The sequence below is a fragment of the Palaemon carinicauda genome, chromosome 11, assembly GCF_036898095.1.
Source record: "Palaemon carinicauda isolate YSFRI2023 chromosome 11, ASM3689809v2, whole genome shotgun sequence".
NCBI lineage: Eukaryota > Metazoa > Arthropoda > Malacostraca > Decapoda > Palaemonidae > Palaemon > Palaemon carinicauda.
The window spans coordinates 103,114,566-103,138,712 of record NC_090735.1 but is presented as its reverse complement, the minus strand read 5'-3'; the positions used below and the strand labels follow the sequence as shown (position 1 = coordinate 103,138,712).

General features: G+C 34.4%; 1 protein-coding gene across 2 annotated transcripts in view; it reads left to right on the top strand.

The window, feature by feature from the left end:
- The window catches only part of LOC137649742 (beta-1,3-galactosyltransferase 1-like), a 133,956-nt gene that overhangs the window by 50,436 nt on the left and 59,373 nt on the right, over window positions 1-24,147 (top strand). For both annotated transcript variants that reach the window (XM_068382691.1, XM_068382690.1), the window contains exon 2: window positions 7,843-8,461. In XM_068382691.1, the coding sequence (XP_068238792.1) occupies window positions 7,843-8,461 (619 nt within the window). The remainder of the gene's footprint in view (window positions 1-7,842; window positions 8,462-24,147) is intronic.

The following is a 24,147-nucleotide window of genomic DNA, read 5'->3' as shown; positions in this document are numbered from 1 at the left end:
ATGTCAAATTGAACACAAGGAATATGCTCTTAATAAAAGCGTTTGAATGGGTTAATCCTAAATGATATGGAGGAACCTCGAAAAAGTTAAGTCCCAAACCAGTGTGTCTTTGTATCTATATATCCCTATAAAAATATTTTAATTGAGCGTGAAATATTTATGCCAAAAAATGGTAACTGATCATCTGTTTCTATCCCAATGGTAAACCTGATATTTGGGTGAATTCTGTTTATATATTCCAAATACACGTCAGCGTGGGACTTTCCTCCAGATAGTAAAAACGTGCCATCAACGCATTTTCTATAAACAGCTGTCTTTCTATTTGGCCTAATATCTTTGTAAATATTTCAAATATTACTGAGAGTAAATTAATAGAACAGTCATTTTTTCTGATTTCTTTTGTCTCTTTTATGTAAATTTGTGTAATGGTAATTTTTTTCCAGGCTGTAGACAATCTTGCATATATTTTGTGTAAAGTTCACTGAGTTTTACTAGTCCATCTCCTCCATCTATTATTAATTCCATGGTTAGACCATCTTATCCTGCTGCTTTATTTTTTCATACGTTTAAATGTTTTCTTCACATCTCATACTGTTACGATTGGTACCGGCTTAGGTGTTTCATTATTTCTATTGGCAAAGATCTCTCTCTCTCTCTCTCTCTCTCTCTCTCTCTCTCTCTCTCTCTCTCTCTCTCTCTCTATATATATATATATATATATATATATATATAATTTTTTTCCAGGCTGTAGACAATCTTGCATATATTTTGTGTAAAGTTCACTGAGTTTTACTAGTCCATCTCCTCCATCTATTATTAATTCCATGGTTAGACCATCTTATCCTGCTGCTTTATTTTTTCATACGTTTAAATGTTTTCTTCACATCTCATACTGTTACGATTGGTACCGGCTTAGGTGTTTCATTATTTCTATTGGCAAAGATCTCTCTCTCTCTCTCTCTCTCTCTCTCTCTCTCTCTCTCTCTCTCTCTCTCTCTCTCTCTCTCTATATATATATATATATATAATTTTTTTCCAGGCTGTAGACAATCTTGCATATATTTTGTGTAAAGTTCACTGAGTTTTACTAGTCCATCTCCTCCATCTATTATTAATTCCATAGTTAGACCATCTCCTGCTGCTTTACTTTTTCATACGTTTAAATGTTTTCTTTACTTCTCATACTGTTACGTCTCTCTCTCTCTCTCTCTCTCTCTCTCTCTCTCTCTCTCTCTCTCTCTCTCTCTCTCTCTCTCTGTATATATATATATATATATATATATGTATATATATATATATATATATATATATATATACAGAGAGAGAGAGAGAGAGAGAGAGAGAGAGAGAGAGAGAGAGAGAGAGAGAGAGAGAGAGAGAGAGAGAGAGACGTAACAGTATGAGAAGTAAAGAAAACATTTAAACGTAAGAAAAAATAAAGCAGCAGGATAAGATGGTCTAACCATGGAATTAATAATAGATGGAGGAGATGGACTAGTAAAACTCAGTGAACTTTACACAAAATATATGCAAGATTGTCTACAGCCTGGAAAAAAATTACCATTACACAAATTTACATAAAAAAGAGACAAAAGAAATTAGAAAACAATGACTTCAATCAATTTACTCTCAGTAATATTTGAAATATTCACAAAGATATTAGGCTAAATAGAAAGACAGCTAGACATGGACCAACCAAGAGCAGGCAGAGCTTAGAACTGGATATTCAACAACTGACTATATTCATGTAATTAATTATCTAATGAAAAAATCAACAGAGTATGACAAACCACTGTGAATGGCATTTATAGACTACGAGAAAGGTTTCGATTCTGTCAAAATCAGCAGTAATAAAAGCCCGTCAAAGAAAAGGAATAGATGAATCTTATGTTGAAACATTGTAGGACATCTATAGCCTATAACAAGTACACCAATCCTAAAACTACATAGATAGTGAGAAAATTTCGATTGAGAGAGGAGTTCGACAGGACACCCTTTCTCTCATAAATTATTCACAGCGTGCCTAGAAGGATTTTTTAAGAATTTATATCGGGAAAATGTAGGAATTAACATCAATTGGGATTACTTTAACAACTTGAGATTTGCCAATGACTTAGGCTAGTTATGTTCAGTGAATCATAGGAGGAATTACAAAAGATGATAGATAATTTGAATGCAGAAAGAAGAAATGTAGGACTAAAAATGAATATAGAGACAAAAAATAGTGGTTATGGACGAACCTCTAGAAAATGTTAATGAACACATAAGTACTTACTGAAGACAGACAGTAAGTGTTTTCCAAAGATATGAGACCAAAGTTAAAAAGGATCAATATGAGAAGGAAAGCTTTTGGTAAGAAAATGGGATTTTGAAAAGTAAAATACCACTTTCTCTAAAGAAGAAAAGAATTTAATCAGTTTTAACTAATGCATCAGAAACTCGGAGCCTTACTTAGTAAGGTACATAAGCTGACTACAACTCGAACAGCTATGGAAATAACAATAATGGGAATCACAATAATAGACTGAAAAAGAACAACTTGGATATATATATATATATATATATATATATAAATACGTGTATGTATATATATATATATATATATATATATATATATATATATATATATATATATACATATATATAATATATGTATATATATACTTGTATATATATATATATATATATATATATATATATATATATATATATATACACACACACACACACACACACACATATATATATATATATATATATATATATATATATATATATATATATATATATATATATATGTTGACGCCTATTGATGCCAAGGGCCTTAGTTAGATTTCGCCAGTCGTCTCTATCTTGAACTTTAAATCAATACTTCTTCTAGTTCTTTGTGGAGCCCAGTTAGAAGTTTGGTGAACTAATCTCTAATGTGGAGTACGAAGAGCTTGCCCAAACCATCTCCATCTGCACCACCCCGCCGACAAAAAAATGACACTTCAAAAAATTATACATTAACTTTTTTTACTAGAAATTATCTTATGAAAATATTTAATTTTGACAATTAATGAAAAGTTGATAGTTAAACACTAGAAAATAAATCAAAATTACACCTACACATATATAACTGTTACTCTTACGCCTTTAGGGCTCACACAAGGTTACTGAACGGTTAAGCAAAAATAAATACACTTCACTGTTTAACCAAATCTCACAGGGCCAGTCACAAAACCAATTGATTTTTATACTATAATTGTACTCACATATACACGGAACTTCTTAAAACTTAAACCACAGAAATTCCAATGTTTGAACAAACACTATTCACATTTGAGAGAAAACACTATGCATGTTGGGGAGGAATACATAGTGGCTGGATAGATGCTGGAGAGAGGACTAGCAGATGTTGGCTCTTTCAGAGGGTCTGGCTGGATCTCAGGTTCCTAAGCATGGGTCGGTGCTATATACATCATCCGAATTAACTCAAGAAAATTCAAGTTCATTTCAGCAATGCATTTGATGTGTGTGCACATGGTCTGGGCGGGTTCTCACGTCTTCAGGTTGCTAACTTGGCAGTTTTTGAAGTAGGGTACTACCGTTGCTCAATGAGGCAACGCTCTCAGTTAACTCCGCCCGCCTCCTCTTTTAACATTAAAAAAAAGAGTAAACTTTAATCGAGAAATTTCATGCATTTTCCAACCATGTGGAAACATGATGCAATCCCTAGCATTTGTCATACAGCATACCTCGTATGTGTCATACATACTTTTTAACAATATTGCATAGGACTTCGTAACAAAACTACGTGAAATAGAAATTTAATTCTTTAAGATGACGTAACTTTGCATATACGGCGTGAATGAAAATACAACTAAATGAATGACGACTGTCTTATGTACTGTACATACATATACTTAATCCTACATGAGTGGAATTCACATTACGAGCTGGCTATACATCTCTTGAATACACAAATGCAGTGCATGAATAAAATAATCTACTCTCATGTAGACCAGCTCATTCCTCACTGAGGTATTTTCCTTGTTGGACCCCTTGGCCTTAGAGCATCCTGCTTTCCCAACTAATGTTGTAGCTTAGCAAGTAATAATGACAACAAAAATAATAAAAATAATGAATATAGATATATATGTATATATATATATATATATATATATATATATATATATATATATATATATATATATATATATATATATATATATGTGTGTGTGTGTGTGTGTGTGTGTAGTAATAATGATAATAGAAATAATGAAAATAATGAATATATATATATATATATATATATATATATATATATATATATATATATATATATATATATATATTCATTATTTTCACTATTTTGTGCCCTGGCCAACCTTCTACCTATTTGTGTGTGTGTGTATTATTATTACTAGCTAAGACAACCCTAGTTTGAAAAGCAAGATACAATAAGCCGAAGGACTCAATAAGGAAAAATAGCCCATTGGAGAAATAAAATTAGGAAATGAATAAACGATATGAAAATTAATGAATAATTAAAATAACATATTTCAAAGACAATCACAAGATCAAAAAAGATATTTCACATAGAAACTATAAAACGACTTAAGTCAGCCTGTTCAACTTGAAAACATTTGCTGCAAGTTTAAATTTTTTAAGTTCTACCGATTCAACTACTCGATTAGGAAGATCATTCCACAAGTTGGTCACAGCTGGAATAAAACTTCTAGAATACTATGTAGTATTGAGCCTCATGATGGAGAAGGCCTGACTATTGGAATAAACTGGATGCCTAGTATTTCGAACAGGATGGAACTGTCCGGGAAGATCTGAATGTTAAGGATGATCAAAATTATGAAAAATCTTATGCAGCATGCATAACGAACTAATTAAACAATGGTACCACAGATTAATATCTAGATCAGGAATAAGAAATTTAATAGACTGCAAGTTCCTGTCCAACAAATTAAGACGAGGATCAGTAGCTGAAGACCAGACAGGAGAACAATACTCGAAACAAGGTGGAATGAAAGAATTAAAACACTACTTCAGAATAGATTAATCACCGAAAATTTTGTAAGACTTTCTCAATAAGCCAATTCATTGTGCAATTGAAGAAGACACAGACCTAATGTGTTTCTCAAAAGTAAATTTGCTGTCAAAATAACACCTAAAGTTATAAAAGAGTCATACAGAGTTTAAAAAACATTATCAATGCTAAGATCTGCATGTTGAGGAGCCACTGTCCTTGACCTACTTACAATCATATTTTGAGTTTGGTTAGGATTCAACTTCATACCCCATAATTTGCACCAAGCACTAATTTTAGCTAGAGATTCAGCAACCCCAGATCTACATTCAGGAGATGGAATTGATACAAAGAGTGTAGCATCATCTGCATATGCAACAAGTTGTTTTCTAGGCCAAACCACATGTCGTGTGTATATAGTATGGAAAGTAATGGGCCAAGAACGCTACCCTGAAGAAAACCAGATAACACATTCCATACACACTATGGTGCCCATCAACAACAACCTTTTACAATCTATTACTTAAAAATTCAATAATAATGCTAATAAAAGACCCACCTACCCCCAACTGTTCGAGTTTGAAAACAAGGGCCTCATGATTAACACGGTCAAAGGGAGCACTAAAATCAAGGCCAATCATACGAAATTCCTAACCAGAATCAAGTGATTTCTTTATAACATTGGAAACTAGGGAACAGATGATTACCTTCAGCAAACCTATCAAGACGTTTTGTCAAAAGATATTAAAAAAACTTTATATAATATGGGAATAATGGAAATAGGACGGTAATCAGTTGGACTTGAGCTACCGCAAACACATTTTCATAGTGCAATAACATTACAAATTCTCTAGCAAGTGCTAAAAGTTCTTCTTGCTCTACTTGCGCAAAATAACAGATAACTTAGGAACTAAGAAATCTGCAGTCTTTATAAAAAAACAAAGGAAAACTACCATTTGCGGCTTAATCTCCCAAAGCATCAAGGTAGATGAACCTTAATTTCCCGAGATCGAAAAGCTAAACTAATTAGTTTATCCTCAGGAAAACAGGAATGAGGAATATCAAGTTTTTTATTACTCTGTTCACTGCCAAACACATCAGCCAAAAGAGTTGCCTTTTCCTTTGGACAGTGAATGGCTGAGACATCTGGTTTAGGTAAAGGAGGAACTGTTGCATCAGATTTAAATTGACAGTCCACCACTTATATTCCTGAGTTGTAGGCTACCAGAAAGGGTTTCTTTTATGGTTAAATTGTATTCCTTTCAGTTAAAGCATAAACTCTTTGAGCAAAAGCTCTAAGTTGAGCATAGTTATTCCAACTTGAATCCGATCTGTTACCCTTCCAAAAATGATAGGCCTCCTGCTTCTAAAATTAGGCACGTCTGAAATCATTCAACCATGGTTTTTCCTTCACTCGGTACCTTAGCACACGAGAAGGGATACGCCTATCAATTATGTTGACTAGATTCTCATTCAAAGGGCAACAGGATCAACCCTACTGCACAATTGTGACCAATTCAAGCCCAAAGATCACTCAAAATCCCATTCCAGTCGGCTTGAGATTTCATATAAATCTTACATGAATATGATACATCAGGGACAAGCTGTTCAGTCTCCACTACTACTGAAATCAAGGCATGATCAGATGTCCTAACTGAAGAACATACCTTACTTGTTATAACGCCAGGGAAGTTGGTGAACACAAGGTCCAAGCAGTTACCAGACCTGTCAGTAGCTTCGCTTATGATTTGCTCATAGCCTGATTCAGAGGCAAAGACTAAAGCTCTTAAGCTATGGCGATCGGTAGGAGAGGTAGAACTTAACCACTCCCTACGGTGAGCATTAAATTCACCAACAAAAACAAAAGAGGTCTTTCTTTCGTCTTGTATCTTAGCCATAATTGTAAGAAGACAATCGAAGATAGAATCATCCATGTCTGGATTCCGGTAGATCAAACACAAATAGAAGTTGTTATGCCTGCCACAAACTTTCATTACCTGAATCTCATGACATTCGCAATCATAGTAGGAATTATGAGAGGCAGGGTACTCATTTATAATATACACCGCCATTCCAATGTCCCTAGGAATGGCATCCCGTTTCAAAATGATTGCCTTCTTAAAACTAGTTATAAGAAGTTCAGATGATTGCCTCATATTAGAAACTAATAATATCATACTGTCTGGAAACAACTGTAAGGTCTTGAATATATATGTGTATATGTATATCTATATATATATATATATATATATATATATATATATATATATATATATATATATATATATAAATATATAATATATATATATATATATATATATATATATATATATATATATATATATATTCATTAAATGCTAAAGCAAAGTTGGCAACGACTATTTTAGGGGAACACTTTTCTAGTTATTTGTATCTTTTCTTGTCTTCAGAAAAGATACAGAAAACTTCAGTAGAAAGGTGTTGCCTTAAAATAGTATTTGCCACATGTGATTTGGTATTCAATGAAAATTGCCTAAGAAAAAGACAATTCCTAAAGAGTATATATATATATATATATATATATATATATATATATATATATATATATATATATATATATATATATATATATATATATATATATATATATATATATATATATATACATACATATATATATATATGTATATATATATATATATATATATATATATATATATATATATATATATATATATATATATATATATATATATATATGTGTGTGTGTGTGTGTGTGTGTGTATATATTATGAATGATGTCTTATATACTGAAATTGTTAAAATTCTATTTTCAGAATGCGTCTGTCCATCTGCTTTGAGAATCATCCCAGCCAGAAGAAAAGCTGCTCTTATACTCGTTTGTGTAATTCTCATTTGCGTCCAGCTGTGGAACCCTTTGATCTTTCAATTAAGTGATGACGTACTCATAAAACATCACTTGGGTAAATTGAATGCCGACATCAAACATCAATATAACTCTTTAGTGAAAGAAATAGAGGCAAATGTAACTTCAGTAGATAAAGACTTTCCTTACGTTTATCTCATTAATGAACCGAATTACTGCAGCAACCGAAGTGACTTGTACATCATCAACGTCGTAGGAACTGCCCCGTGGGAATTCAAAGCCAGGAGTCGGATAAGGAAGCTTTGGGCTAATGAAAAGTACAGGAATATGACTGGTTTTAGTACGGTCTTCATTATAGGTCAAGCCACCGACGAGAATATCATGAAGGAGGTTGAAAAGGAAAGCGATAAATACCATGATATACTTTTACTGGATATCTTGGACTCGTATACTAATCTAACCCTTAAGACGTTGGTTCTATTTCACTGGGTTTATAAATACTGCACTAATCCCATGTGGGTTTTGAAGAGTGATGCTGATGTTTTTGTGAACACGTTTGCTCTCTCAAGGTGAGTCTAATTTTACTTTTGGTAAGTACCTTTGATAGATGAGTGAATAAATAAGAAAAAAAGTTTCATGCTTTACTAAATATTCAAATTGACAGATACATAGACAAATAACTAATTTCATCGATAGATAAGTAAATAGGTAAATAACCAATTAAGTAATTAGTAAATAGACAAATGAACAAGTATACAGTATATATGAATAAATATAGATATACATTTTGTCTCGTCAATAAGTATTTTCTAAAAAAAATATAAGAGAGAAACGATTCTGCTACCACAGAAGATGGTAGATTTATCTAGATGAGGCAGGACACCTTATACTTCGCACTTTTCCCTCCAGTATTAGGAATTTTGTTATGTGATTGGTGTTCATGAGTCCACTCAGATGAAAGTGACGGGAAACTTATTTTTAAGACTATGGTTCCTATAGTCAGGGGTCCATGGCCCTAATTTTTTGAAGGACCTGACCTACACCCCTGTACTTTGCAGGCCACTTTTTCTTTCCTTTTTCTTAATCTCCCCTATATATCATAAATCAAGAGGCCTGCTCAACCGGTTGGATAGCAAAACCATAAAAGGTGTACTTTAATCATGTACCCTGCTGTAAAATCTGAAAATTGAAGAATATAGAAAATTGCTAATAAATCAATCAATTTTAAACATATTTGCCAATATGTCCTATTATTATGTAGGACATATTGAGACTAATGATAGAAATTATTTAAAGATGATTACTAAATATATTTGAACACTGAAACTTTTAAAACATTTAAAAAATATTAAATAAAATGGATTCATTTTCATCTGCAAACAAAATTATATGCTTACTTGGTCAATGTAGCGAATTATTTCTCAGCTTTGATCCTAAATTGATCCTGTATTATCAATTACTTTAACACAATAATAAATGAAATAAAATGATTGGCACGTCGGCAAAATAATGGAAAATATTTAATAAGTATCTCATTTAAGGAAGTTTTTTGAAAAACGAAACCAAGACTACTAATGTCAAAAAGATAAAGTAATTATCATTAAATGTATAGTACACTGGCTGGTTACACTCTTATTAGGTACATGTTCATGTGGCCGATGTGATAATGTCCCTGACTGTTGAACGCCAGACTGAGGTTCGAGTCCTGCTCAAACTCGTTAGTTTCTTTAGTCGCTGCAACCTAACCATCCTTTTGAGCTAAGGATGGAGAGTTTGGGGGAGCCTATAAGTCTATCTGCTAAGTCGTCAGCAGCCATTGCCTGGCCCTCCTTGGTCCAAGCTTGGGTGGAGAGGGGGCTTAGCCGCTGATCATATGTATTAAGCTTGCCGCACACTGAGCTGGAACGGAACTGCCGCTGAAGCCACCGAAGCCTCAGAACAGAACAGAAACGACGTCCAGCGCGCACATAGAGCCAGAAGCCACAGAACAGAACAGACGCAGAATTTTATATAAACGAAGGAAGTTTTCCTTAATCATAACTGAGTTTTTATCTAATTGATGTTACCATGATTAGATATTCTGTATATCAATCTTTTATTGAATCCGTAAGCCAGATGTTTATATATTTTCAAAAAAGAAAAATAATAATAATAATAATGATAATAATAATAAAAATAATAATAATAATAATAATGATAATTAATAATCACTCCAAAATTCTTTGTATTAAATCAAATGTTCACATCATTGTTATTAAAGTACATTCGTCAAATTTCTGACATCAGCAAAAAAAAGAAAATAATAATAATAATAATAATAATAATAATAATAATAATAATAATAATAATAATAATAATAAACAATAATAGTAAGTGATAATCACTCCTAAAATCTTTGTATTAAATCATAAGTTTACATCATTGCTATTAAGATACATTCGTCAAATTTCTGACATCAGAAAAATATTGGTTGCTATCACACTAACCTCCGAATTCTTCAGCAACCCTCTCCAAAGTAACCACTGCAGTCGTTCTGCGCATGTGCAGCCTGTCAAACGCCACCGACGCTTCAGAAAAAATATCTTTCAAAGAATACTGCGTCAGTTCCGTTCTGTTCTGGTACGTCGGTTCCATTCTGTTCTGGCCCAGTGTGCGCAGTCAGGTAAGAATGCATGCTTTCGATTTCTATCGGACGTTTCGGTTCTGTTCGGGCGCGTCCGTTCGGGCTCAGTGTGCGGCAAGCTTTATATGGTCAGTCTCGAGGGCACTGTTCTACTTGATAGGGCTGGGCAATGTCACAATCCCTTGCCTCTACCATTCATGAGTAGTCTTTAAACCTTTAAACTCTGAGGCTTTTTCAGTTCAAATATGTAAAAAGGGATCATTTACTCAAAGTGCAACCACTCGATCTTACATCATATACAAAACACCTAACTCGTGTGTGCTAAATGGATATTGCAATGATTCATTATATACATTTTCTTTTATTGGAGAAATGGATATAAGAAAATTGTGACAAAATGCGCTCATGTTCGATTGACATTGTCTAGTCCTTCTCTTAACACTAGGCTTTATTTACAATCTCTATCATCAAGAACTCGACTACATTGTCTTGGATCACCAGCACACTGACAGCCAATGACACACTTCCTCTTTGCTCTTGCACAAATACAGCCCCGTTGGCAGTGATTTTGCCGTACCCACAGCACTTGGCTGGTTTTGTTATGCTTGGTTATGGGCCGTTGTCCATCATGACCGGTACTACCGTCCCATTAAGAAGCTTTCGGTTATAGTTTAAGGGATCTGGTATGTCAGGATCGGATTCATGAGCTCTTTTACGCGTACTTAAAGCCATTTGATGAACGTAGCGGAGTACATGGAAAAGAATACATTATCAGTTGGTCCCTGGCTTTTAGGATCTTTAATAGCTGCAAACATATGTGGGCTCAATACATTCAAGTCACCTTTGATATCATAAGAGGTGTACAATCGAATAAAGCAGAACCTAGCAGCATCAAGGGTATTAGAGTTAATGGTGAGGGCACTTCTAGAAACACCATAGTTTGCAAAGGGTTTCAGTTGCTCTTTGCAATAAAGGTCAGTTGCAAATGTTTTTTTTTTTTCGGAATCCAGAGTTCTTGGATTTTGACAATATGCACAGTTTGGTAGAGTGCCATGAGTATGATGCCCAAGTCTGCTGTTTGAACCACAGCTCTCTGATATCAATGATGTTGAATGGCCTACTGTAGATGATAAGAGACCCTTGTATCTGCTTCCTCATGGCTTGTGCAGGACAGGACTAGGATGTCAACAACTGCAGTTGATGACAATAATATAGACTTTCCAGATTCTTTCAGCATCCCACCCAGGATCAGTCTGAATCCTTGAGGGAGTGAGCTTTTTTTATCTAGGATACTGCAATAAAATTCTTGAGGGATGCCTTCTTTGAATTATTTATCATAAAACTTTTCCATTGTGGAATGGGTATTCTGTCCTGGATGCCATAAGCTTTATTTAGACCTGCTGACTTATTACGATTTGTACGTTCTTTGAGTTCGAGTGATTTTGAGGCGTTAATGTCATACCTGTCACCAACAACAGTGATGCTTTAATAATTCGTGGGTCTTGTTGCAAGCATGATTGCAAGATATTTTTCTTGCAATTCCTGGAATGTGGTGTAATCAAGATCACAATGCTGTGGATGAATGCCATCATGTCAATAATGAAGTGTGAGAAGGTATCTGAGTAGGGAAACTGGTCTTTTTCTATCCACAACTCCACAAGTTCCTTTTGTACACCAACTACAAATTCAGGCTCATTTCCTTTGTGTATAGCATAACCTTGTGGCAAGGTAGCCTCTCTATTTCAAAGAGAAATGATGAATAAGGAGTTCAGTCATGGCTGGAAGTTTTCACTTTCTGGCTATTGTCCACATTTTGAAGGAAGTAAAGGTGCTGGCTCACACTACTTTCATCCTTATAAATTTGTGTTGATTTTTGAGCAATTGAAGAAGCTTTTCGCCATTTTTTTCTACACATAAGTTGTTAACTTCACATCTCCAACCACATTGCTACCATCTTGTTTTATGTGTAAAAAAGCTGACAATCCACTCTGCTTGGCATTTGGTAGATTCTTTGCCTTTGATTTCTTGCCATTTGGAATGCTGACAAGACCATATTTGTCAGGCTTGAAAGGGTTGTTCACCTTGGTGTTAATTACTTTTATGATTTCTTTGATGTTGGTAAAATCTTTGGAGTTAGTTTCCTTGTATTTGTTTGTGGGGTTAGCATTCATGCAAACCATGATTTTTCCCTGCTCAGAACTTTCAAGTACATGTCGATGGTGCGATGCTTTTGAGTGATGCCATGAAAGAGCTGATTTTTGGCTTCACAGTTGTATATCTGCTCCAGAGCCATATCTGACCAAACGCCATTAAAGGTTCCAGGAGGCAAAAGAACCGCAAATTTGCCTACTTTGCCTCCCACATCAATGTATGGTGCAGTTTCTGGAAGTTTTTTCATGGCGTCCAAGTAATGTGGCAAACGTAAGACATACTTGTAATGTCCTGCAGAAACTAGATAGGGAAGCATATTTTGTTTCAATCAAATGTGCTTCCCATATTCCTGTAGGCTTGTTAAGTGTATATCACTTCAAAATTTGCCCCATGTCTATGTACACCAAACAAGGCTTAGTAGTTAGTGAGCAAAATGTTATCTCGGTTTTCAAATTGCTTTGTGCTCTAGCTTCTTTCCAATCAGATATTGCAATGACATAGCTAAATCAGCACATTGCTTATGGACAACGGCGATAAATTCTAGGTCACTTGTAACTTTGTCAGTTTCATCGATTAGCCATCGTTCGAACGCATACCAGTGTAACTGAAACATGGCTGCCAGTACCAGACTGTGTGCTCTCAGCATCCCATAGTAGTCCTTTTCTGCCATATATGTGTTTGCTGTTCCATGACCATAGACACCAAACTTGACAAGGACATTTCATGAAGTGACCAATTGCACCCATGAAATTGGTGAAAATTAGGAATCCTCCTACACGTAGCACAAGAGTTCCAAATTTGCTTGAGTTCATTTTTTGTAGCCCAAGGGCAATCTCATAGATTACTTGGTCACATGTTATAACAATGCTTTTTTGTCCTAGTTTTTGAGACTTTCATGCAGTAACCAATTGATGCCTGAACTAAATCTGGGTTGTTGAGCGATTCTGGAAAAAATTGTCCATACCAGATAACTGGTGGATGATTTTTTTAGCATCGTCCTCATTCAAGAGTTGGTGAAAGTGTTTTCTTACATCTTGCTGGCTGTCATCATTAGTTGATTCCATTCCTATCAAATAGCACAGTGTATTGGAATTCCACTGCTTATGTCTATTTACTTATGCACTGAGGGCATAGATAAATTGATGCCATCTGCATAATATAATGCACATTAAATTTTACATATTAAGTGAACTTAAGTTATTTTTATTTATATCTAAGATTTTTTTTAGATTGGACTTTGTTTTAAATTGAATCTTATGTTCATTGGCAGATTCTTTTACATGAATATTTATGCTGTGGGTATTACTATGACAAAGTATTAAAAAGTACTTACTTTGATATAAAAAAAAAAAAATCCTTTTTCAATGCATTATCTAGTATAATATTAGTTAAACTGCTGGTAGCATCATTAGATCACAAATAATGATATAAAAAAAGGTAAAACATAGTTTAAAAGATATTATGGGAATACACAAATCTGTTTGTTAAGGAATTATTTTCAAATAGTGACAATGCTCTTCTTTAATCTAGGGATAGTACATAGAATCGCACTATTCTTGGACATTGACCATTTATATGCAATATCATTATTGCACAGGCGATCTATTTTTATATATTGATTGCGTGCTTTTAAGAAAGTAAATTAATTATACTGACTTTCACACTTTTATCAATGAATCCAAGTGCTGAAAGCATACAATTTTGAGAATTTTAATTAAATTTGGAATTTGTTTTACTTTAAGGGTAATGTAAAAACATTTTCAATAATCTTCACCATGTTTTTTCAAACACACAATGGCATGCAACCTCATTCTCAAAAAAAAATTATTTCAATATCTATTGGTAGTTACAAATTTTCATTGTCTTCTCATTTGTCATTTATTGCATAGGTCATACAAAAATCGACCAAAAATCTTATTTCGCAATTCGAACGGCCGAGCAGGCTTCTTAATTATTTAATGGGAGGTGTTTATCTTTCCAGAAAATAAGGGCTGAAAAGTACAAGAGATAAAGCCAGGTCCATCTGATAATATGGCTCTTTTGCAGCCTTACGCCCTTGATTGTTATCTAATGAATGCACAATTCGTTTGAAAAGGTTATAAAATGTTCATAAGAGGACAAACCATTGTTGTAGGCCTGCATATGGAGGGTAGCTTTCACTTGGCACTGAGTACTTTACCTGAATAAAAAATATCAACCCACTCCAGAATGTAGGATTCCTCATCACCTTTCAAGTCGGATGTTTAGTCCTTCTAACTTTGCATGTCTGATCTGAAAATTATCTAACGGTGTAAAAAAAACCAAGGGTTTTATACTTTATTTAGGAGCGTAACCCCTTGTGGGATTAGAGATTGGGTGGGATTGTGGTCTACATTCCACGAAATGATAAGATTAAAGAAATGGGAAGACAAATGTGAAAAAAAAAATTACTCGACAGTCCTGCTGTCAGCTATCACAAGGGTGATGAAAAAGGAGATGGAATTGATGCAAAGTGAGTGGCCTCATCTGCACATGTAACGAACTTGTTTTTCTGGGCAAATCACATGTCCTATGTATATAGTATGAAAACTAATGGGCCAAGAATACTATATTGAGAAACACTAGATATCCCATTCTTATACTCACTATGGCGTCCATCAACAAAAACTCTTTATGATCTATTACTTAAAAATTCAACACTGATGATAAGAAAGGACCCACCCACTACTAACTGTGAGATATGAAAACAAGGGCCTCATAATTAACACAGTCAAAGGCAGCACTAAACTCAAGCCCAATCATGCGAACTTCATGACCACAGTCAACGGATTTCTGTACAGCATTGGATATTGTAAGAAGGGCATCACATGCTCCAAGGTCTTAATGAAAGCAAAATTGCAAACTAGGAAGCAGATGATTAGCTTCAGCAAACCTATTTAGACGTTCAAAAACTTTAGGTAATATGGTAGTTATGGAAATTGGGCAGTAATCAGCTGGACTTGAGCTACCAAAAACATATTTACATAATGCACAGACGTGATCTGGGAGTCGTAGGGAGCAAACGTTAACCTGCCCTTTGGATACTACTGTTGGATTGTTTCGTTTTGAAGTTTCATCTAGTTCCTCACTTTATGGTTCATTGGACTGTTGATTGGATAGTGAGGATTCGATGGCTGAAAGTCTCGTCCAGATGGATTTAGCAGTGACAAGCAGTGATTCAGGTGAAGCTTTCTATCCAGTTGAGAAACCGAAGAAGAAGAGATGGAATAAAACGGAAAAACAGGATAGTCTGTGTAGCACAGTGTCTCATTCATCAGTGGTCGATCAGATTAATGAGGATACTTCTGGTAGCAAGAGGAAGAGAGTCTCCCAAAATCAAGATGATATTGAGAGTGTTTCTTTTGTTAGTGACAACGATCATGAGGAGGTTCTAGAAGGAGGGACCATACCAAGGAAACGGCTGTATTTTCCAAATGATCTTCGAATGGGCTACAATAGCAAAGTACATTGGGCATTTAAGTTGTATAAAGCCAATCCAGATTTTGATGTATTATTTAAAGAAGTTAAGTATAAAGAATTTGTTACAGTGAAGGATGAAAAGCAGTTGAATTTTCAAAGACAGGTGGATTTGAAAATTTCATCTTAGAAAAGCCTAGTGAAGAAGGAAAAACTACCAAGGTTATTATTTTTGGCATCCATTTGTTTTTGGATGCTGACCTCCTTATAGAAAATAAGAATATAATAAAGTCTTATCGTCGTGAAATCAAGTCTGGGGGCAACGTTTTCCCTAAACCCCAATTAATTGCTTGGTTAAAAGGTAATGTTCTTGAAAAGATTTTTGTTCCTTGTCTTGGGTATAAAAAGGTAACTGTATTTGAAGAACAAGAGCCACTTTGTTTCAAGTGCAGTAAGTGGGGGCACAGGGCATAAAAATGCCAGAATGATAGTCGATATATAGGTACTGCAGCAAGTTCCATGACTCTCGATAATGTATCCAAAAGATTAAGGAAAACATTGAAATCACCTCCAAGTATTGCAACTGCGGAGGGGAGCATAATGCAAATTCTCGTTTGTGCAAGAAAAGGTCTGTTGTTAGTGTAGCCAGACCAGATGATTCGTTGAAGAACCTCGCAAGAAGCCCTGCAAAATTTATCTCTGATCAGACTTTGAATGACCAAGGAGGTCGTGTGGTCAATGTTTGGGAGCAAAGGACTAGAAATTCTTCTGATTTGGAAAGGCAAAATAGTGACGCAATAGCTGCTCTTCACATTGGAGTAGGGCAACTAAAGAATCTTATTCTGACACCGCAGAGCCAGGTTAATAAAGTTTGGAACATTCCAAATGTCTCTTCTCAAGATAAATCGGATTCTAGGGTAAAGCCAGTGAAGGATCGATCTCTTGGTCGAAGTAAAGTTGAGGTGCACGCCCATGAATTGACTTCTCAAAAAACTGAGTCCCCTAGTAATGGAAAGCATATTTCTGTGAATGATCGTCAATCTGAGGTTGTTGTTTATAGTGGTCATATACAGGAGATGACAAATTTATTAGATGCTGTATTGACTTGTATGCAAGCTCCAAATGATAAGCTGGAAGTAATGTCACTGCATTTGCCAAAAGGTTTAGAGAACAAGTAAACAAAAATGGAGGTATCCAATCTTAAGTTGTTATCTTGGAATATAAATAGTCTTCATAAAAGGGCGACTGATATTCATGCTCGTGTTTTGTCTCGTAATTATGACGTAGTCGCTTTGCAAGAGGTTGGGGTTAATGGGTTAGGCTTTAAACTGCCGGGATACCAAAGTTTTGAATTGCCAGCCAACCAAGAAAATAATATTAGAGGCTTAACTACATTTATTAAGAATAGTATTCCTGCCACATTATGTGAATCTCATTTTGCAGATGGCATTGAACTTTTGGTTCTCAAATTGTATGTTGACAATTGCTATATATATATATATATATATATATATATATATATATATATATATATATATATATATATATATTTATATATTTATATATTTATATATTTATATATATATATATATATATATATATATATATATATATATATATATATATATATATATATATATCATTAACGTCTATATTCATATTGATAGACTTTCAGTTGAAAATTTCCCCTCTTATGTATTTGATCAGAAATTTTTATTAATGGGAGAGCTCAGTGGTCGTTATGGAAGCTTAGAAAATTTTGGGAGTCCGAATAGAAATGGTGTTTTTTTGGTACTAGGACGGGATGCCGAATGCACTATTGCCGACAGACAAGATGCCGAACCCAAGATGCCGAAAAGACACAAAGTCAAAAGGACATGAAACCGAACGGTCGCAAAACCGAACAGTCATGGAACCGAACGGTCATAAAGCCGAATGGTTAAAAAATAAAGAAAAATACTGTATAGTGAATATTTAATACTTCATTCTGACTCTTCGGTCACTTAAATTAGTACTAAATACTGATGCAATATTTATTACTTAAAGTTAGCAAAGGCCAAAAGCATTAAAAACTCAAAAAAAAAATAAACAAACTTTTTATTTATTTCAAAAAATAAATTGTGAAAATTATATGAAATTGAATGCAAAGAATTTGTAAAATTGTGTAAAGAAATTATGTAAAAATTTAAATACAAATATTACAAGTAGTGAGGTAAAAGATAAAAAAGATAATAGATTACAAGTTATGAGCTATAGCTCGTAGAAACTCTAAGCCTTCTCCTTTATCATAAGAATTGCAAATAGCTTTTATGCGATCATTAATGATGTATTTCTTGTTAGGCTTTGAAATGTCAATTCCTGTCAATGTTTGTTCTATTAAAATTTCATTGGCAGCCTGCTCATTTCGAATAACTTTTAGTAGCTTTGAAACTGTTGGATGGGTTACATTGAGTCTTCTTTTAAATGCCTGATGCCATCCTTCTAGGGAATTATTGGTCCTCGGTAAATTATCTTGAACTCTATTGTACACAGACCGTACATCCACATCAAAAATTGGTCTCCTTCGACGTCCTCTCTGCGTTATTCCTAACCAAGTGCTTTCATAATACACTGAAAAATCATTTAACAAGTCTTCAATTTCAGCAGTTATCGAACTAGTTAACGGGTCAAACATTTCATGCACATCTGTAGGTGGAACAAAGGCAAGAGCTGATAACTGCTTAATGAAATGAGCATTGTTGGGTTCGAGATACCATTGCTGTAATCCACAAGACTGGATATTTCGCCTTAAACATTGTCCAAAGTGAAAGAAACGTCCTTTTATCGATGTATTTGGAAAGTTTTTTTTTTAATGCTGTTTATTGTCGCTCGCTCGAAGTCCACTATGATTGAATCGGGCTCGGGAATGCCTTTGTTGTTAAAAAATGTAAAGATTTCGTCATATGATTTCTCATCTTTTTTACATGTTATGCAATACACTAATGACAGGGTTTTGGTCTCCGAAATCATTGCATGTATTTCCCGAGAGGAGCAGAGTCAAAGGTGCCATCGGTAAACCATGTCTTTTTTCTCGATAATAATTTTAAATTCTTCTCTTTCGAAAAAATGGTAACCGTTTGAGTTTCATAAAGACGAAAGTTTTCTCCACGCGTTGTTATGTTGAAATCTTCACTATCGTTAACATTTCTTACACGTCTTACCATTCGTCCAAGAGTTTCTCTTTTTGGCAGGGAGCCACAAATGCTTAGAGGCAATTCATCAATTGTTTTATTAATTACACTGCTTGTAACCTCTTCTGTCTGTTTGGCTCTTGTTTTCATATCATCCAAAGCTTTTAGTACACTTGTGTGAGCACTATCTGGCGGATGTGAATGATCTGAAGAACTTTTTGGCCGAGTAGCATTCGTTGTGATTATTCTTCCTTTACATACTTTTCTTTTCTCGCATCTCCAGTATGTGGTATCATTAACCTTTTTATCAACAATGTAAGTATATGCATTATAAAGGAGCTTCCGTCCACCAGGTCCTGTCTTAATGAACTCCATTGTCATACTGTATGGGTGACTTGGTTTTATTTATATTTTCAAAATTTCTTTCTGTCATTAATTTTTAACTATTCGGCTTTATGACCGTTCGGTTCCATGACTGTTCGGTTTTACGACCGTTCGGTTTCATGTCCTTTCGGCTTTGTGTCTTTTCGGCATCTTGTCTGTCGGCAATAGTGCATTTGGCATTCCGTCCGAACACGGTTTTTTTTTTTACATAGTATTTTTAACTCACTTGATAATGTCTATATATTAGGTAATAAAGAACCCACTCACATAAGAGGGGGGAAAATTTATTATGTACTTCTTTTTAATATGGCGTAGTATGAAGCTGTTGCTTCCATTGTTGGTGACTTGGTAAGTGATCATTTTGCTCTTGAGACGAATTTAAGCATTCGACGGATAGTATTCTGCCATAAGCGTAAAAGATTAAGAATTAAAGATGATGAAAAGTTTGAATTTATGTTCAAAGTTGATAAATGGTATAAGGAATATAAGTATAAATGGACATGCAAATGATGAAAATACATTTTTGTATGATTTTCTTGATGTTTTAGATACAGCATTATATGTCTGAAAACAATAGCAGCAATTTCAAAAAAGAAATCTGTGTATTTTAATGACAAAATAGTCCGAGGCTGGAATAAAGTTGTGAGGAAAGTTCAAAGAAAATGGAGTTTGAATCCATGAGATAGGCGTAGCAGGGAAACAATGATACAAACTGCTCCAGGCACCTCTGAAATACGAAAAGAGGCAAGAGAAAAGTGTTTTAATAACTTTTTAGAGGATATTTCGTTCATGAAATCTCTAGGTAGCGTGTGGAATGCAATAGATAAAGTAAGGGGAGTCAAAAAGAGAATTGTTGCCCATTCGAATCCTAAAGGTAAAGCAAATGAATTAATGAGAAAGTGGGCAGCTGCCTCTAGTATTAGCAATTTACCAGCTAACATCCAGTGACAGTTCCAGTCTTTTTTGCGTGACCACCGTGTAAAGTGACGGCAGTTGGTGGATATGCAGATGGGAGTGATAGATGAAACTTGCGTGCCCTTTACGAGAGATGAATTAGTATTAAGAATTAAAAATTGGGAAGTCGACTGCCCCTGGAATGGATGGGGTTGCATCTGATATAATAAATTGCTTAATCATGATGGAATATAGCCCTTCGCTGGATTTAATCAACCTTTCCTATAAAAACAGCAGGCTGCCTATCAAATGGAAATTGGTTTTGATTGTTCCTGTTCCTAAGGCCAATGGGGATTATTGACTTATTTCTTTGACGTTTTGCATATGTAAATTGATGGAAAGGCTAATACTTAACAGGTTGCTTTTTATTATTGGAGATCAGTTGTCAAATAATAGGTATGGCTTTATAAAAGGTAAAAGCACAACTGACTGTATTTTGAGGGTACTTTGGGATAATGCTGGTCAATGCAGGGCTTTTGTTGATCTTAAAGGAGCCTTTGACAGAGCAAATGAAGTAATTCTTGAAGAGCTTGTTAACAGGGGTGTTAAGGGATCACTATTGCGGTGGATTTATAGTCATTTGAATGAAAGAAAAGCTAAAGTATGGTTTCAGGGGCATGAATCTGAAGAAATGGAATTAGAATTAGGTACCCCACAAGGGATTGTTTGAGATCTATTACTTAAAAAACCAATAATAATGCTAAAAAACGACCCACCCACTCCCAACTGTTTAAGTTAGAAAACAAGGGCCTCATGATTAACACGGTCAAAGGCAGGTGTTTTAAGTCCAACCTTATTTAATGTGCTTATGGACAAAATTGCAAGATATAATTTTCCTTGTTGTACAGACGTGGTGATTTATGCTGATGACATTTTGATTCAGTGCCGCAACGAGTTTGTTTTTAAAAATACATAAGATCAGCTACAAGGTTTATGTTTAGACACGGGACTGGTTATTGATGAAAATAAAAGTAAGATTCAGTCATGCATGATAAGTGAACTTGAGTGATCTTTTAATGGTAGAGAACTGGAAAGGGTAAATACATATAAGTATCTTGGCATGTATATTGGTTTCTATAAGAGCATGGATGAGCTTAATTATGTTAGAAATATTTGCATATCGAGACTGAGACCTTTGCAGGTATTGGCCAACGGAGGCAGTGGTGTAGGTATCCCAGTTTTACGAATTATGTATATTAGTACTATTCGCTCTATTATTGATTATGCAGCTCCTGTGCATATGTTACTCAGAACAAGAGCTGAAAAAATTAGAAATTTTTCAAAATCGAGCCATGCGTATTATACTAGGTTGTCCAATGAGCACTCGTATTGAGATCATGAGGTTAGAGTTGAACCTTCCAAGTGTCATGGACAGGATTCATGAAATAGTTTCAGTCGCTACATTTAGAAGTATAAGGAGAGGAGAAAAGTTTTGAAAGTTGGTATTGACATGATGTCTGGTATTTTCAGTTCCTTGATTAGACCTTTGGTCATTTAAGGAAGTTGTATAGAATATTGCTTAAGTATGATGATGTTAAGTACTGTGTCAAAGTAAGAAATGTAGTTTGTTCTAAACCTTGGAAATGTAGTAGATTAGACATTACTGTCACTAAACTGAATTATAAGAAAAATTAATATAATACATTAGAATTGAGACATTTTTTTTCTTACTAAAATAAAATCTTTACCCTAATGTAATGTCATTCATATGTATTGTGATGGTTCTGTTATTGATAATAAAGTTGGTTGTGGATTAATCATCAGGGAATATTATTGTAATGATATTTGTAATGACGAAATGATTTCAAAAAGAATTAAAGATAACACTTCCTCTACGGCAGCAGAATTGTATGCCATTCATGGGGGTTTGAGAGTGGTGGTATGTAGAAGCAAAAATGTTTTAGTTTTTGTTGATTCACAAAGTGCTTTATTTGCCCTGAACAGAAAAACATCTACTGATAATGATGTTGCTATTCGTTGTAAGAACTTAGTTTGTCAGTACAAAGAGAGAAGATTTTATGTTAAATTTTCCTGGGTTCCCTCTCATATTGGCATTTCTTTGAATGAATCTGCTGACCTTTTGGCTAAACAGGCAACGCAAAGACCTACGGTAGATATTGAGATCATCATGAGTAAGTAGAATTTAAAAATGAATAAAGCACGGGCAAAATTTTTGAGAAGCCGAAAATGCTGTTAAGATTCAAGAAGAAGGCTGTGCTAGCATGGGGCACTACCTTTTTGTCAGTAAAAACACCCATATACCATATGGCAAGGTTTTATCAAAAGTGGATACTTTTGATATGAGGCTAAGGTTAGATTACAATTATTGTTGGCAATATATTGATGATGATGGTAAGTCTTGTAGATTGTGTGGCGAGGCTTTCTCACACACTTTAAAGCATTATATGTTGGAGTGTTTTGAACTTTTGGAATTTAGAGAACGAAATATAACTACTATTGTTCAAATGTTTTTTTTTTTTTTTTTTTTGAATAGTAATGTTAATGATAAGATTGTTAAAAAGTTTCCTAAGTTAGCATGGAATAGGTAATAATACTATTTGAATTGTCTTACTTGAAAGGGGTTGCATAAACATGCTTATGCATTCCATTTGATGTATCTTTTTATGATAATAGATTATTTGAATCTTGAATCTTTATTTACATAATGAAGTAACATTACTAATTCTCCAAGTGCTAAAAGAACCTCTCCTTGCTAATTTGTGGAAAATAACAGATAACTTAGGAGCTAGGAAATCAGCAGTCTTTATAAAAAACAAAAGAAAAATACTATTTGGGTCTACACTTCCATAAACATCAAGGTCCTTCAACAGAGCTTTAATTTAACGAGAACAAAAAGCTAAACAAGTTAGTTTAGCCGCAGGAAAATAAGAACGAAGAAGATAAAATTTCTCAATACTCGGCTTACTGTTAAACACATCAGCCAAAACGGTTGCCTTTTCATTTGGACAGTGAGTGACAGTCAATTGGTTCAAATAAAGGAGGAACTGTTGCGTCTACACCATAGAGTGCACATTTAAGGGTAGCCCGCCACTTATGTTCCCGAGTTTAAGGCTACCAGAAAGTTTCTTTTGCAGTTAAATTGTATTCCTTTACAGTTGAATCATAAACTATCCGAGCAAAAGATCTTAGCTGTGCATAGTTATTCCAATGGTAATCCGATCTGTTACCCTTCCGAAGATGATAAGCCTCCTGTTTCTCCAAATAAGCATGTCTACGATCATCATTGAAACCATGGTTTGTCTTGGATATACCTATCAATTATGTTGAATAAATTCTCATTCAAAAGAACAACAGACTTTACACTATTATACAATTGTGACCATTTCATGTTTAAAAGATCACTCAAAATTCCATTCCAGTCTGCTGAGATTTTACACAAATCTTACATGAGAATGGCACATCAAGAGCAGGCTGCTCAGTCTTAACTACTTATGAAATTAAGGCATAATATGTCCCAAATTTACGGGCTGCCAAAGGCAAGAGCCCGTGTCTTACACAAGGTAAGGCAATCTACACG